The sequence below is a fragment of the Jaculus jaculus genome, chromosome 23, assembly GCF_020740685.1.
Source record: "Jaculus jaculus isolate mJacJac1 chromosome 23, mJacJac1.mat.Y.cur, whole genome shotgun sequence".
NCBI classification, from domain to species: Eukaryota; Metazoa; Chordata; class Mammalia; order Rodentia; family Dipodidae; genus Jaculus; species Jaculus jaculus.
Genome location: NC_059124.1, coordinates 9,951,870 through 9,968,397, shown reverse-complemented (window position 1 = coordinate 9,968,397; position 16,528 = coordinate 9,951,870). Strand labels below are relative to the sequence as shown.

Here is a 16,528-nt window from a genome sequence, read left to right as displayed (position 1 = left end):
ACTGTAAAGGACTGGGAGGTCTGCTCTGTGGTCCAGTCTCTCATAGGACAAATTGCCACCTGGTACTTGGAGCCACAGAGAGGCCAGGATAACAGCAAAATTCTTAGGCAGGACACTACTTCCTGGTAGGCAGGAGGGCTCTCTGGGGACCGAGCTTCCCTTCCAATGAGACCAAGTCATTCTTACTCTGTATCCACACCTTTTGTTAAGCAAAGCAGTTTTATCCCCAGAACTCAACCCTAGGACCTGCTGAGGAAAACTGGTTCCAACCCCTCTACAACTGCCCTGTCTTTGCTAAGAGCCAAGTTCAAGTTCAACCCCATGTGGTGGCGCACACCTTTAACCCCAGCACTTGGGATGCTGAGCTATGAGGATCGCTGTGAGTTCAAAGCCATCCCAAGACTACATGACTACATAGTGAATTCCAGGTCAGCCTGGGGTAGAGTGAGACCCTACCTCAATATATATATAATATATATTATATATATTAATATATATATATATATACACACACATATACATATATACATACATACACACACACACACACACACACACACACACATAGGCCAAGCCAAGTTCATTGTCAAGCCTGAGGTCAGTGATTTGGGGGGGAGGGAGGGAGGGAGGGTCTTGTGACATAGTAACCCCCTTCTGGGGCTGTATCATTTATGAGTAATACAGGTCAGGGCCCCAGGACAAGTAAGCCCATTCTCTGTCCACTCCCACATGTCCGCCATCATTTAAGCCCCGGCCACTCCTGTACCTTGGCTGCCAGTTGAAGAAGGACTGGAAGCAAGAAAGGAGTCAGTGGATAAAGACATCATCCTCTTGCCAACCGTGATACCCTAGTGCCCTTGGGGCAACGTTGTATAACAAATCCCTTCTCACTGAAATGCTCCTTCCAGAAGCAAAGAGGGACTTAACAAGTCTGGAAGAGCTGAAAGTTCTTATCACCCCAGGTTCAGGAGCAGGAAACACTGTTGAGGGACAGACGCTGACCAACGTTGGGGAGCAATTTTCTCTGATGAAAACACTCTCTGCTGAGGGCAGGGAGGGAGGTCGAGGTAAAGAGCCCTAAGGTTATACAAGGGTCAGCAATTGTTGGGGGGGGGGTGTTTCTCCCACCTACCCTGCGGAGCTGCCTGCGGGTTGTGTGATGCACTGCAGGAGACCCAGAAAACTCCCTGGTCACCAAAACTGGTTTGGTGCCATCGTGCTTTTGTCTGCTGTCTGAGCCCTGTCTAGGGTGAGCTTGTGTCTCCCCAGGAAAAACAGTTCTCACCCCTGAGGGACCTTGAAAGCACGAAGCTAGCAGCCCTCCCGCCCCCCGCCCCAGAAAGTCTGAAGAATGATGATCGGATTCTGGAACGCCACCCAGATGTTTCCTGGTCCCTACAAATTCAGGACGCCTTCCACCTCCTAGGCTCTTCCACACGTAGACCAGCAGGTGGCACCACCAACGAAAACTTTAAAACCAAAACTAAAGTGCAAACAGATTTTTTTTTTTATATGCAAATAGTTCTTTCCCTACAACCTTCCTCCGGGAATGGTCCCCCCTCCACCGCCACAGTTGCTCCCTCGCCCTTCCCAACTCTGCATGCCGGTCCTCCCTCTCACCTCACGGGGCGTTGCATGAAGACGCTACCAGGAGAGCTAAGGACCCCAAGCACTGGCCTTGAGAAATGTGAGTAAGGCTGATGGGCACCGAGGGAGGGAGGAACTGAGCCTGAGAGGCGAGACTGCTCCCTGTCTACTCCAGCAGACAGGGACGCCTTCTCCTCCTTGCCAGCAACGCGCACCGTGTACTCAAGGGGACACTCTCCATCCCTCCTGGGGACCACAGAAGACCCGAGGCATATGAGCTGGAACCACCTTCCTTTTCTCGGCTCTGGGCTCATTATAGGGAACAGCGAGGAGAGGGGATCCCTCACCAAGGGAAGACCCCCATGCATGTTTCCCAGATTCCAGGAAGCCTTGCTGAAGCCTGGGGAGGCCTTGCAGAGCCATAGTTGGGAATCCTCACCCTCAGCTAACTGGTCCCAAGCCAGTCCTGTTCCTGGAAGAGAAGGGCTGGCGGAGGGGAGCAGGGGAGGAGACTGGGGAGGGAGCACGATGGGGGTGTGGCGACCTCTGGACTGGATGCTGCCCTGGGAGGGACACCCAAATGCAGCAGCTGCAGAGGCCACCCCCGCCCCCACCAAAAGCATCTCTATGAGGCCTAGAATGGGCAGAGGAAAAAGCTGGAAGTATGGTCACCCCACCTCTGCCACATCGCAGGCCAACTGACAAGGGTGCACACTCCCAAGCACCCCAAATGCCCTTTCTCTTTTTGGCAGGTGGCTCTCGTCCCTCCTCGTGGTAATCCTGTTCTTCGAGGTGGGGACCTCCATCCCTACCTATCAGAAGCTCTATGGGGAGGTGACCTCCCCGCTGTACCCAAAGCCTTACCCCAACAACTTTGAGACAACCACGGTGATCACAGTGCCCATGGGGTACAGGGTAAAACTTGTCTTCCGGCACTTTGACGTGGAGCCTTCTGAAGGCTGTTACTATGACTATGTGAAGGTAGGAATCAGGCGGCTCGAAAGGGAAGCAGAAACGGGGCCATTCTGGAAGCTGAGGGAGGGCTTGTGGTCGGAGCACCCTGGACTTCAGGCCTGTGCCCAACGTTGCCCAGTCTTGTAGAAGTGCTGACCAAGTGGGGTTCTTGGTGTCTAGAAGGAGTGCCTAGGGGTGTTAAAGGCCTTGGTGAACATCGTGGAGGAAAACAGAGGGGGTGAAGCCCATTCTCACTCTCTACAGGGGTCAGATCACTAGCCGTAAGTCTGTGGGAAACATGCGTGCCTCAGTTTCCCTGTAGGGTTAGCTGTTCAATGGGAACATAAGGAAATTAAACATGAGTGGCCAACTGCACATGGCCGCAGCAAAACCGAGCTCAGCACGCTCCGCTGCGTAACCACGGAGGGTTGCTCCTGCCTCGCCCCGCTTCCATGTCCAGAGGAAACAAGGTGCAGGGTTCAAGCAGAGCCTGTGCATTTCCAGTACCGCCATGCTCCGACGACAACCTAAATGTTAAGAGAATAACGTGAAGATTGCACGTCTGCCTCATGAAGCGGGCTTGAGGTGTCTGCAGCGTCAGGGGGAGAACCTTCTTGGTGAGGACAGTGAGGAAGGGGGGCTGTGGAATCTGTGAGGCAAAAAGAAAAGATAGTAAGGCAATGCTTGCCGATGCCAAGGTGCTGGGTGCCAGGGAGTATTATCATAGCCAGTAGGGTATGTGAGGAGGCCTGGCTGAGTGTGCTTTGAACAAGGTAAGGTGGGCTGAGAAAACCATGCAAGATTGATAATCCCAGTGCTAGAGAAGCTGAGGCAGGAGGATGTGGCAAAAACACCAAGGAAGAAAAAGAGGAGGGGGAGGAAATAAAGATGGTCAATCCAAGGAATAATGGAAAGATAAAAGTGACTAAAGACACCAGGATTCCAAGAAGTGGTGTGAGCTAAGACTGAAGTATGGGGCTGGAGAGACGGCTTAGCGGTTAAGCGCTTGCCTGTGAAGCCTAAGGACCCCGGTTCAAGGCTCGATTCCCCAGGTCCCACGTAAGCCAGATGTACAAGGTGGTGCACGCGTCTGTGTGGAAGTTATTTGCAGTGGCTGGGGGCCCTGGCAAGCCCATTCTCTATCTATTTGCCTCTTTCTCTCTTTCTCTCTGTCTGTCTGTAGCTCTCAAATAAATAAAAACAAAACAAAACAAAATTTAAAAAAAGAAAGACTGAAGTGTGAAGAAGAGGCAATGTCCCAGCATGCAAAGAGCCAGTAAATTGTCAGACACAAAGGCAGAAGGATTACAAGTTCAAAGCCAGTCTTGGCTACCTCACAAGAACTTATCGCAAAACAACAAAACAGTGGGGATAGAGAGATGGCTTAGCCATTACAGCATTTGCCTGAGAAGCCTGAGGACCCAGGTTTGATTCCCTAGTATCCACATAAGCCAGATGCACAAGGGGGTGCATGTGTCTGAAGTTTGTTTGCAGTGGCTAGAGGCCCTGGTGCATCTGTTCTCTCTCTCTCTCTCTGTCTCTCTCTCTCTCTCCCCCTCCTGCCCTCCACCCCCTCTCCTTCATTCACTCAAATAAATAAATAAATAACATTTTAAATGTTGATAGAGGACTGGAGAAATGGCTTAGTGGTTAAGGCACTTCCCTCACAGCCGAGGAACTCATGTTGGAATCTCCAGGTCCCCCATAAGCCAAATGCAGTGACGCCAGCACGCAATGTCGCACGTGCACACAAGGGGGCGCACGCATCTGGCATTCATTTGCAGTGGCAGAAGGCCCTGGCGTGCCCATTCTCTCTCCCTCTCTCAATCTCTCTCTCTCTCTCACTTTCTCAAATAAATATATTTTTAAATGTCAATAGGAGACTTTGGCAGACAAAGGTCAAAGGGCAAAAAGTGCCCTGGGCTGGGCGTGGTGGCGCACGCCTTGAGGTAGGAGGATTGCCATGAGTTCAAGGCCACCCTGAGATGACAGAGTTAATTCCAGGTCAGCCTGGACCAAAGTGAGACCCTACCTCGAAAAACAAAAACAAAAACAAACAAAAAAAGTGCCCTGGGAGTGACAGCAGCCAGAGTGCAGCCAATCCTGAGCAGCATCATGGAGCTCGCGTGGCCTCTGCCAGGCAAGCGAGGAGGCCTTGTCTGCAGCATGGCGCGGGTCGAGGCCCCTAAGCTGGGCTTCTTCCTCCTGTGTGCCTCCTTCCTCCACAGATTTCTGCGGACAAGAGAACCCTGGGAAAGTTCTGCGGGCAGCAGCTGGAGTCTCCACTGGGCAACCCCCCAGGAAGGAGGGAGTTTGTGTCCCAAGGGAACAAGATGCTGCTGACCTTCCACACGGACTTCTCCAACGAGGAGAATGGGGTCACCATGGTCTACAGGGGCTTCCTGGCCTACTACCAAGCCATAGGTGCCTGGTCCCTGAGGACTTTCATCTGGCATCAGACGCATTGAGTGTGGGGTGTGGGGGGCGACCGTGAACCCCAGGGAAGCGAAAAGCCCTCCCTCCCTTCCCCTCCCCACAAGCAGGAGCCTGTCAGGCTGTGCTTTGCCCCCACTGGACAGTTTCCAGAGAGCACCGGAGGCCTGGAGGTCCAGGGGGCCAGAGTGGACTCAGCCCAGGGCCACTGCGGAAGCTCTGCGCAGGAACTTAACCCTTGCTTGGGAAATCTCTTGCAGACCTCGATGAGTGTGCAGCCCAGCCCAGCCCAGGGCAGGAGGAGGGTCCCCAGCCCCGGTGCCAACACCTCTGTCACAACTATATCGGTGGCTACTTCTGCTCCTGCCATCCGGGCTATGAGCTTCAGAAGGACGGGCACTCCTGCCAGGGTGAGACAGGGTGGGCATGAAAGGGTGACAGAGCCAGGGCTCACTGGGCCAGCCTCAGAGCCCGCGGTGACTGCCCCGGCTCCGCTCCGCTCTCACAGCCGAGTGCAGCAGCGAGCTGTACACGGAGCCCTCGGGCTACATCTCCAGTCTGGAGTACCCACAGCCCTACCCAGCGGATCTGCGCTGCAACTACAGCATCCGTGTGGAGCGGGGGCTCACTTTGCACCTCAAGTTCCTGGAGCCTTTCGAGATTGATGACCACCAGCAAGTGCACTGCCCCTATGACCAGCTCCAGGTATCAGCCATCGGGCACCCTGGAAGGCCCTTCCTTCGCTTTTACATACCCACACGCTCCTGCAGTCCCCGCGTCCGCCTGGGTCCTCAGTCCAACCCGCTCACTAGCATCACGTGAAGTAGGGAAGCTCCCACACACTGCCAGTGGGGCCCGGGGATCCCTTTTCACCTGCAGCTGAAAACAAGGGAGGTGCCAGCCCACTTCCACCACCCGAGCTACCAGGCTGATACCCAGATGACCCGTTGTGAAAATGTCCCGTTTTATGACCCCCCCACCACCACCACCATCTGTCTTTCCATCAGATCTATGCCAGTGGGAAGAATCTGGGCGAGTTCTGTGGGAAGCACAGACCTCCCGACCTGGACACCAGCAGCAACGCGGTAGATCTGCTGTTCTTCACGGATGGGTCAGGGGACAGCCGGGGCTGGAAGCTTCACTACACCACCGAAAGTGAGATTCCAAGGTCGGGGCGCAGGGCAGTGACAGGACACGTGTTTAGCCCGTGTGAGACCCTGGGCTCAGCCCCCAGCGCCAAAAATTAAAATCAAAGTGAAAATAAGGGACCTAAGAAATCCCTCTGCTGGCCAGTAATGAGGAACAGATAGAGAGAAAGATAGATGTGTGACTCTGAAATGAGCATACCCCTCTGGTCTCCCCAACAGTCATCAAGTGCCCCCAACCAAAGGCCCTAGATGAGTTCACCGTCATCCAGGACCTGCAGCCTCAGTACCAGTTCCGGGACTACTTCATTGCCACCTGCAAACAGGGCTACCAGCTCATGGAGGTAAGAGCCTGGGTGCGGGGAAGCTGGTCCAGCCACGAGGAAGCACTCCTCTAGGCTCGCCCCCTCTGCACTCAGCAAGGAGGGCTGCGCTGTCAGAATCACCTGACCCACCAGCCCAAAGTCTTGACTGAACCATGGGGAGGATCACAAGTTCAAGGTCTGCCTGGGCTACAGAGCTAATGCAAAGCCAAGTCTGGGCAGCATAGACCTTGTCTCACAAAAAAAAAAAAGAAGGCTGGGAATATACCTCAGCAGTAGACTGCTTACTTAACATGCATGAAGTCAAGGTTCAGTCCCCAGTACCAGAAAACACACAGACACACACACACACACACACACACACACACACACACACACACACTTTCCACATCGGAACTTTTTTTTAAATGGATATCTGAATATCCAGGTCCCTCCAAGAGACTCTGATCCTGTCAGTCTGTGGTACAGCCTGGGCACCCTGGTTATCCAAAAACACCTGGGAAGTTTTGGTGCACAGCATTCTGTCCACACGGATGCCTCACCCCAAGCCCATTCATTGTCTTGTCTTCAGTTTTGCAGACTCAGAAGGGTGGATAGCTTAACTGGCTGGTTTGTGACAGGGTCCTCACTATGTAGCCCAGTCTGGCCTCAAATTTGTCATCCTCCTACCTCAGTCTCTTGAATGCTGGTGTTACAAGCATTTGCCACCATACCCAGCTGATATTTGGTCTTAATAACAGTCAATCATTGCCAGGTGCAGTGACACACCTGTAACCTTAATACTCAGGAGCAGAGGCAGGAGAATCACGAGTTTGAGGCCAGCCTGGAATACAGAATGAGACCTTGTCTCAAAAACCTGAATTTTCTAATATTATCCAAAGGGAGTCACTTGTTGATCTTCTCCTAGACACGCTCCCACTGTAGTGTGCAGTCTCCCCGTCACCTCGAGCACCTACGAAAGGAGCTAGATGGCATAGAAAAGGTCCTTGACCTTAAGAAAACTACAATCTAGGAGAGAACATGACGCAGACCTTGGGGGCACAGAGAGAGATTCGTGAGACTGTCTAAGAAAGGTCTTTTATGTTTATATAAAAGCATTCATCCTAACTTGGGGGGGATTGTTTGGGGGCAGCTGTTTGTTTGGTAGGTTGGTTTTGGCTTTTTGAGGTAGGGTCTCCTAGATCAGGCTGACCTGGAATTCACTATGTAGTCTCAGGTTGACTTTGAACTAATAGCAATCCTCCTACCTCTGCCTCCCAAGTGTTGGTATTAAAGGTGTGTGCCATAATGCCCAGCTTCTGACTTGTGGTTCTGTATGTTGGGATATTTTTATTTAGTTATTGGATTTTTGAGGTAGGGTCTCAGTCTAGCCCAGGCTGACCTGGAATTCACTATGTAGTCTCAGGCTGACCTCAGACTTAACAGCGATCTTCTTACGTCTGCCTCCTGAGTACTGGGATTAAAGGTGTGAGTGCCACCACACCTAGCTTATATCTTGTTTTATGGTGTTTTTGCTTTTTTAATTACAATTCATGGGAATTGGTAAGAAACAGGCAAGAGCCTGGAGGGAAGATTATTCAGTCTGCCAATTAGCCCTTGCTGTGACGTTCTGCCCTGGGATGGTAACACCATTCGCAGCTCTGGGCTGAGGACGGGCTGGGGCAAGGACTCCCCGTCAATGGGGGGCTGAGGCTTGATGCCCCTGTGTGAAGTAGGGCAGGGACAGGAGCTGCTCACCGCCCGCTGCTGACGGTGCCTCTCACCTCTACTCACAGGGAGACCGGGCGCTGCTCTCCTTCACCGCCGTCTGCCAGGATGATGGCACATGGCACCGGGCCATGCCCTGGTGCAAGAGTAAGTCACACACCAGACGTGTCTGTGCCCAAGACCGGCCATCCCTTAGTCATAGAATCAGAGCTGGGAAGGAAAGAGGGAGTCCTGACCAACCAAGTTGTCCCCAAGGAACCCTCCTCCTGGCTTGTTGTTGGAAGCCCACTGCCCACCTTAGGAACCACTGAGCCCTCACGTCAGCGGGATCGACGGGTCCTGCCAGAACAAGATTTTACTGCATCCCTTTCCAGTGCTCCGCTGAGGCTCACGCCCCGCGCACTTCATCCGATCTCACGCGGCCCTGTCTCCTCTCTAAGTCAAGGACTGTGGGCAGCCCCGAAGCCTGTCTAACGGGAACTTCCACTACATCACCACAAAGGGGGTGAACACCTATGAGGCCTGGATCCAGTATTACTGCCACGAGCCGTATTACAAGATGAAGACCAGAGCTGGAAGCAATGAGGCAGTGCGAGGTAGGGGCTGCTGCCACCACAGTCTTCCCGGCCTGGATTTAGAATATCTCCTGGTATTTCTTCCAAAGAATCCCCAGGGGCTGGCGCAGGATCCTAGATTATCATGCCAAAGGGAATCTAGTATGTTTGAAGGAAAAGGAATCAGACATGATGTAAGTGAAAGTGCCACCATCCCCATCACCACTTCCACCACGAAAAATCACCATCACTACCAGCATCAACAATGTCCGCTTCCACATTGCCGTCCCCAACATCATCTTCACTGACATGAATATCGTGACCACTGCCAACACTGCAGTTACCACCACCACGTTAAACTGCCACCAACATAATCATAACCACCATCTCCACTAACTAAGAGCTCCAATGACACCACCACACCACACCACACCACCCCTACCCTGAGCTACACCCCGGTCCATAACACTACCCTTACTAGCAACACTGTGACACTGCACAATAGACAACATTACCAGGGCCAGCTACAGCAAGAGTTCTCCCCTCTCAGGTTGATATGCTTCTATTTTGTATCTAGGTTTACTTTGTGGCTCTCAAACTCCTCTATGGTTATCTTTAAAACTCCCCTTCTCACTTTTTGAAACAGATCCTTAGGTAGCCTAGGCTGGACTCAAACTCACTGTATAGCCCAAGAACAACCTTGAATTCCTGATCATTCTACCTCCATATCCCAAATATTGGAACTACAGGAGTATGCCACCATGCCTGGCTAAAACTTTTTAAATTAAAAAGAATTTGCCAAGTATGGCGCACACCTTTAACCCCAGCACTCAGGAGGCAGAGATAGAAAGTTCACTGTGAGTTCAAGGCCAGCCTGGGACTACATAGTGGATTCCAGGTCAGCCTCGGCTAGAGCAAGACCCTACCTCAAAGGAAAAAAAAAAAAGAACAAAAATTCAAAAGAACTCAAGAGCTGTGCATGGTGGCACACACCTTTAATGCCAGCACTCGGGAGGCATACCTAGGAGGATCACTGTGAGTTTGAGGCCACCCTGAGACTACAGAGTGAATTCCAGGTCAGCTTTTACAGTAAGTCACACATCTACACACACACACACACGTATATATTCTGATTTTTTTTTTTTCACTGAACACCAAGACAAAATATATGTAAGGGGTTTATTAACACTTTCGATGGCCATCTTGATAGATTTGAACTAGTTGACTTTGATCCCTGGCACGTGAGTGGCTTTCACAGCCTGCTTTTCCTGCCCATCACCCCCCACCTTGACTCTCCCCCCCCCCCCAGGCATGTATACCTGCACAGCCCAGGGCATCTGGAAGAATGAGGAGGAGGGAGAGAAGATTCCTCGGTGTCTACCAGGTAAAGAGCGGATGCCTTCCGGGGCCGCCCTGGTATCTTCTGCAGCCTTTCAGGGCCTCAGAGAAAGGTTGGCACAGAGTAAACAGACCAGCAGAGAGAGACACCTTAGCACAGAGTGGAGAACAGATGAGGTGTGACCACAAGGAATGGGAGCAAGCAACCCAGGAGGAAGGGTGGAGAGAGAGGCACCGAGAACTGACTCGGTCCTGATACTCTAGCATTTTCACTGGGCAGACAAAGAACCTGAGAGTGAGAAGAAAAGACATCCCAAGAAGAGATGAGTGACAGGGGAGGGGAGGCGGTCCTGGGTGCGAATGGAAGAGGGAAAGGGCGACAGAGGAAGGCCAGAGCTCGAGGGGGGCCCCCAGAGCTCAGCGGCCCTGTCTCTCTCCTGCAGTGTGTGGGAAGCCCGTCCACCCAGTGGAGCAGAAGCAGCGCATCATTGGAGGGCAGAAGGCCCACCTGGGCAACTTCCCCTGGCAGGCTTTCACCAACATCTATGGGCGAGGGGGCGGGGCCCTGCTGGGCGACCGCTGGATCCTCACTGCTGCCCACACCCTGTACCCCAAGGAGCAGAACATGCAAAACAATGCCACCGTGGACGTGTTCCTGGGTCACACCAATGTGGCAGAGATCCTGAAGCTGGGCAATCACCCCGTCCGTAGGGTCAGCATCCACCCAGACTACCGTCAGGACCAGTCCCACAATTTTGAGGGGGACATTGCCCTGCTGGAACTGGAAAATCCTGTCACCCTGGGCCCTAACCTCCTCCCTATCTGCCTCCCTGACAACGAGACCGTCTACGACAGGGGCCTCATGGGCTACGTCAGTGGCTTTGGGATAACGGAGGACAAGATTGCTTTTGACCTGAGGTTTGTCCGTCTACCCGTAGCAGAGCGAGAGGCGTGCCAGAACTGGCTCCACACAAAAAAGAGTAATGATGTGTTTTCCCAAAACATGTTCTGTGCTGGGGACCCGAGTCTCAAGCAGGATTCCTGCCAGGGGGACAGCGGAGGTGTTTTTGCAGTGAGGGACCGCCACAGTGACCGCTGGGTGGCCGCAGGCATTGTGTCCTGGGGCATTGGCTGCGGTGAGGGATATGGTTTCTACACAAAATTACTCAACTATGTGGACTGGATCAAGAAAGAAATGGGGGAAGAGGCCTGAGCCCAGAATTCACTGGGCTGGAACCCAGTGGGCAGTGCAGGAGAGTGGGGTGGGGGAAACAGAAACAGTTGTTGATAACCACTTAAGAACCCATATTAAAATTGCTGATGCAGAAAGACAATGCGAAATAAATTCTCTTTTCTATAAGTCCTACCCACATTCCTGGTGTTTTGTTGTTTTGTTTCAATGGCCTCTCACTAAGGAGCCCATGCTGGCCTAGAATTCATAATCCTTTTACCCTGGCCTGCAGAGAGCTGGAATTACAGGTGTGTGCCATACCTCTTACCTGGCTCCTATTCTTTACCTGACACAAGCCAAAGGGCATCTTCCGAGCATTGCAACAGGTAGTTCTGTGTTGCTGTTGTGACACTAGGTCTCACGTAGCCCAGGCTGGCCTCTATTTAGCTAAGGATGACCTTCGACTCCTAAGACTCCTGCCCACAAATGCTGACATCACAGTTGGCTCCAGAGTGTAAAATGAATGAAATGGTGTTTAATTAACATGAGAGCACTTAGTAGGGTCAGATGTGAAGTTTCTACTTAGGAAGACAATGAGAGCCATTAAGATCAAGCAAACACACTTCAGGTGAAGGCTATCAGTACTGTCTTGCTTTTTTATTGTTGTTTGTTTTGTTTTTCAAGGTTGGGTCTCACTGTAGCCCAGGCTGACCTGGAATTCACTATGTAGTCTCAGGGTGGCCTTGAACTCACAGTGATCCTCCTACCTCTGCCTCCAAAGTGCTGGGATTAAAAGTGTACACCACCACACCCACCTCTCTCTTGCATTTTTTGTCTATAGTTTCTAACATGAAGAAAGTCCTCATTTCCCCACACATGGTTGTAAGCACAACAACTTTTTTTCTTACTTTTTGACTTTTTTTTTTTTTTTTTTTTTTTTTTTTTGGTTTTTCGAGGTAGGGTCTCACTCTGGTCCAGGCTGACCTGGAATTAACTCTGTAGTCTCAGGGTGGCCTTGAACTCACGGCGATCCTCCTACCTGTGCCTCCCGAGTGCTGGGATTAAAGGCGTGTGCCACCATGCCCGGCACTTTTTGACTTTTTTTTTTAATGGCAACTTCCATACTTACAATCAACCATGATAATTCCTTCCCTTCCCCGCTTTCCCTTTCACAAATCCACTCTCCAGCATATCCCCCCCCTTCTCTCCATTAGTCTTTCTTTTATTTTTTTATTATTTTTAATGTATAATTTTATTATTGACAATTTTTATCCTTACAGACAATAAATCATGATAATTCCCCTCCCCCACATTCCCCTTCACAACTCCACCCCCCACCATATCCCTTCCCTCTCTTCATCTTTTTCTCCTATTATGAGGGACTTGTGAAAATATTGCTAGGCACTATGAGGTGAAGGATATCAAAGCCAATTTCTGTCTGGACAGTTGCACTGTAAGGAGTCATACCCTTCCTTTAGCTCATACATTCTTTTTGCCACCTCTTCCACAATGGACCCTGAGCCTTGGAGGGTGTAAGATGTTTCAGTGCTGGACACTCCTCCATCCCTTCTTCTCAGCCCTACATTGCCTTTTGGGTCATCCCAGTGGTCATTGCCATCTGAAAAGAGAAGCTTCTCTAACCAGAAGTGAGAGTAGCAGTAATATATGAATATGAACATTAAGTGTAGTGATTTCAGGGCAATTTGGTGACAGTAATATATGCATTTATCCACATAAGAGCAGGCTTTATACCCCTAAGGCTAATGACCTCCCCTGCCATAGGCTTTTGATTAGGTTTTCAGTGCCAGGCATGCATTCCCTCCCATGGAGTGGGTTTTCAGTCCAATTAGAGAGCAATTGATTTTCCCTAAAGCAGACATGCCATTATTACACCTGTTTGATCATTTGGCCTGGCTGGCCAAACTTGAGGCTTCCAGTGTCCATTGTTTTCACACTGATGACTTCTGTTTCCCATAGGGCTGCATGCAGTGCAGCTTTTTCCAGCTTTCATTTGGCTGTCTATAGGGAGGAGGTTTTCAAGTCAGCCCCAGCCTGACTTCTCAGTGACCTTGCCACCCAGGCATGTGCAATCTTCAACAATAGGGTCTTACCAACTGTTTCTCATGGGAAATCAAGGGCCTTGGCAATAGTCTGTTTTGGAGGCAAGAGGGACCTCCCTGGCCAACAACTTACTGGAAGGTATCCCATCCCTGGCACTGAAAATTTTCCAGATGCTTCATGATGTACCATTGTCTTCCAAAGTAGGTTTTCATGCCTTATTCAGAATATTTTGAATTTTGATTGAGCCTCCCCCCGCCATCCACCGTCCTTCTTTACTCAATCTCTTCCCCTGGCCTCACTTAGGCCATTCCACTTCCTGTAATCTGTTCTCCTACTTACATATATACAATATCATCGTCTTAAGTCATTCCCTCTCCTCCATCCCTTATAGCCTTTTCTAGCTTACTGGCCTCTGCTGATTTCCAGCTCACACAAGTCTACATATTTGTAGCTAGGATCTACATATGAGAGAGAACAAGAGATGTTTGGCTTTCTGGGCCTGGGTTACCTCACTTAGTATAATCCTCTCTAGATCCATCCATTTCCTTGCAAATCTCATAATTTCATTTTTCTTTACCACTGAATAGAACTCCATTGTGTAAATGTACCACAACTTTATTATCCATTCATCTGTTGAGGGACATCTACACTGGTTCCATTTCCTAGCTATTATGAATAGAACAGCAATAAACATGTTTGTGCAAGCATCTTTAAGGTAGTAAAAAGAGGAATTAAGGATATATGCCTAAGAGTGCTATAGCTGGATCATATGTAGATCTATTTTTAGCTGTCTCAAGAACCTCCACACTGACTCCCACAATTGCTGTACCAGATTATATTCCCACCAACAGTGTAGAAGTGTTCCCCTTTTTCCACATCTTCCCCAACATTTATTGTCATTTGTTTTCTTGATGATAGCCATTCTGACAGGAGTGAGATGGAATCTTAAAGTGGTTTTAATTTGCATTTCCCTGATGGCTAAGAATGTAGAACACTTTTGTAGATGTTTATAGGCTATCTAAATTTCTTCTTTTGAGAACTCTCTATTTAGTTCGATAACCCATTTTTTAATTGGGTTGTTTGATTTCTGATTGTTTTGTATTTTGAGTTCTTTGTATATTCTGGATATTAATCCTCTGTCAGATGTATAGCTGGCAAAGATTTTCTCCCATTCTGTAGGTTGTCTCTTTGCTCTATTTACAGTGTCCTTTGCTGTACAAAAGCTTTGCAATTTCATGAGGTCCCAGTGGTTGATTAGTGGTTTTGTTTTCTGAGCAATTGGAGTTATATTCAGAAAGCCATTGCCTATGCCAGTATGTTGAAGGATCTTCCCATACCTTTTCCTCTTAGTTTCAAAGTTTCAGGTTTGATATTAAGGTCCCTGGTCCATTTGGACTTGATTCTTATGCATGGAGAAAGACAAGCATCTATTTTCATCCTTCTACATAGACATCCAGTTTTCCCAATACCACTTGTTGAAGAGGCTGTTTTTTCTCCAACGAATATTTTTGGAATTTTTGTCAAAAGTCAGATGGCTGTAGCTGCCTGGATTAACATCTGGGTCCACTATTCTGTTCCATTGATCTACATGTCTGTCTTTGTGCCAGTACCATGCTGTACCCATTACTATGGCTTTGTAATATAGCTTAAGATCAGGTATGGTGATACCACCAGCTTTGTTGCTCAAAATTATTTTGGCTATTCAAAGTTTTTGTGCTTCCAAATGAATTGATAATTGGTTTTTCTATTTCCATGAGGGCTGCCATTGGATTTTTTTGGGGGGGGGCGTTCAAGGTAGGGTCTCACTCTGGCCCACGCTGATCTGGAATTCAATATGTAGTCTCAGGGTGGCCTCGAAATCATGGCAATCCTCCTACCTCTGCCTCCCAAGTGCTGGGATTAAAGGCGTGCACCACCACACCCGGCTTTGCTATTAGAATTTTGATGGGGATTGCTTTGAATGTATAGATTGTTTTTGATAAAATTGACATTTTCACAATATTGATTCTTCCAATCCAAGAACAAGGGATATTTTTCCATTTCCTTGTGTCTTCTTTAATTTCTCGTTTGAGTATTTTAAAGTTCTCACTGTAGAGATCCTTCACTTCCATAGTTAGGTTTACTCCAAGGTCCGTACTTTCTTTCTTTCTTTCTTTACTTACTTACTTATTTATTTATTTATTTATTTATTTATTTATTTATTTATTTGAGGCAATTGTGAGTGGGAGAGATTCCTGATTTCATCCTCAATATGTTTGTTGTTAGTATATAGGAAAGCTACTTATTTCTGTGTGTTTAGTTTGTATTCTGCTACATTGCTAAAAATGGCACTCAGCCTGTTGACAGCTAGAATATCAGCCTTGGAGGTATATACACGCAAAGAAGTCTACATTGCAAATGGAGCTCAAGGGAGGCTGACATGCACATTCAGGTCTGCTAGCACAACTACAGGAGGCCACAGTCTCCCAGAGCTTCCAGGAGCAGGGGGCTGACAATACTGTCGTTTTCCCACTATTCCCAAGGGCAAGTGTGCACCGGGGGTTAGGCACCATTCAAAAGCAGAATCACCTGGGCTTGAGACCTTAACAAGAAAGATGTGTCAAATCACCATAGACAAGACACAGTTTATACACAATGATACCTGTATCTGTGACGTCCAAAACCCTCCTGACATTGGTGTTCAGCCTGGACACAGAAGACTATGTTGTGGAAAAAGAGAACTTGTTGGTGTTCCCAGTTTGGCTGGTAGTGGGCATAGTTACTGCTGTGGTCCTAGGCCTCAGTCTGCTCACCAGCATGATTCTGACCGTCTTCTACAGAAGAGGAAACTCAAATGGGATTACATTGGCTAAAGTACATCAGTGAGCTTGTCACCAGCTAAGCGGGCTCCACAGAAGTCCCCCTGTGACAAAGAGGGGCTAGTCAAGAGTCTGTCTTCCAGATGTCACCAGAGCCCAGGTTGGCCACTCTAGTGGACATCACAGTGACGAGATTAATAAGTCAGAGTCTGTGATGGATGCAGACATCTGGGAAAATTAAGAGAAGACCCAAAACATAGCCTAAGCAAGAAACAAAGCCTAACTAGATTCTTGGGCAGGAAATGTAGGCCCTGACCACACGTGGTCTTGAGGACTCAGGCGAGGACAAGCACATGCGTGCTTACAGAGGAGAGGTGTGTATAGCTCCCTAATGCAGATGTGAACTCTGGCTGGTCCCACTCTGCAAAGGCAGCTCCCACCCTGCTGTTATGGGCAT

The 16,528-nt window shown here is 49.4% G+C and overlaps 1 protein-coding gene and 1 pseudogene across 1 annotated transcript; both read left to right on the top strand.

The window, feature by feature from the left end:
- Window positions 1-1,533: 1,533 nt before the first annotated feature.
- On the top strand, window positions 1,534-11,411 carry C1r (complement C1r). The gene is made up of 11 exons (XM_045139741.1): window positions 1,534-1,687; window positions 2,340-2,568; window positions 4,770-4,965; window positions 5,235-5,384; window positions 5,483-5,679; window positions 5,982-6,129; window positions 6,342-6,463; window positions 8,218-8,296; window positions 8,590-8,745; window positions 10,013-10,087; window positions 10,485-11,411. Coding segments are annotated over exons 1-11 (2,124 nt in total). The 5' UTR covers window positions 1,534-1,685; the 3' UTR covers window positions 11,255-11,411.
- A 4,186-nt stretch (window positions 11,412-15,597) lies between these two features.
- LOC101599415 lies at window positions 15,598-16,312 on the top strand (annotated as a pseudogene).
- The last annotated feature ends 216 nt before the right edge of the window (window positions 16,313-16,528 follow it).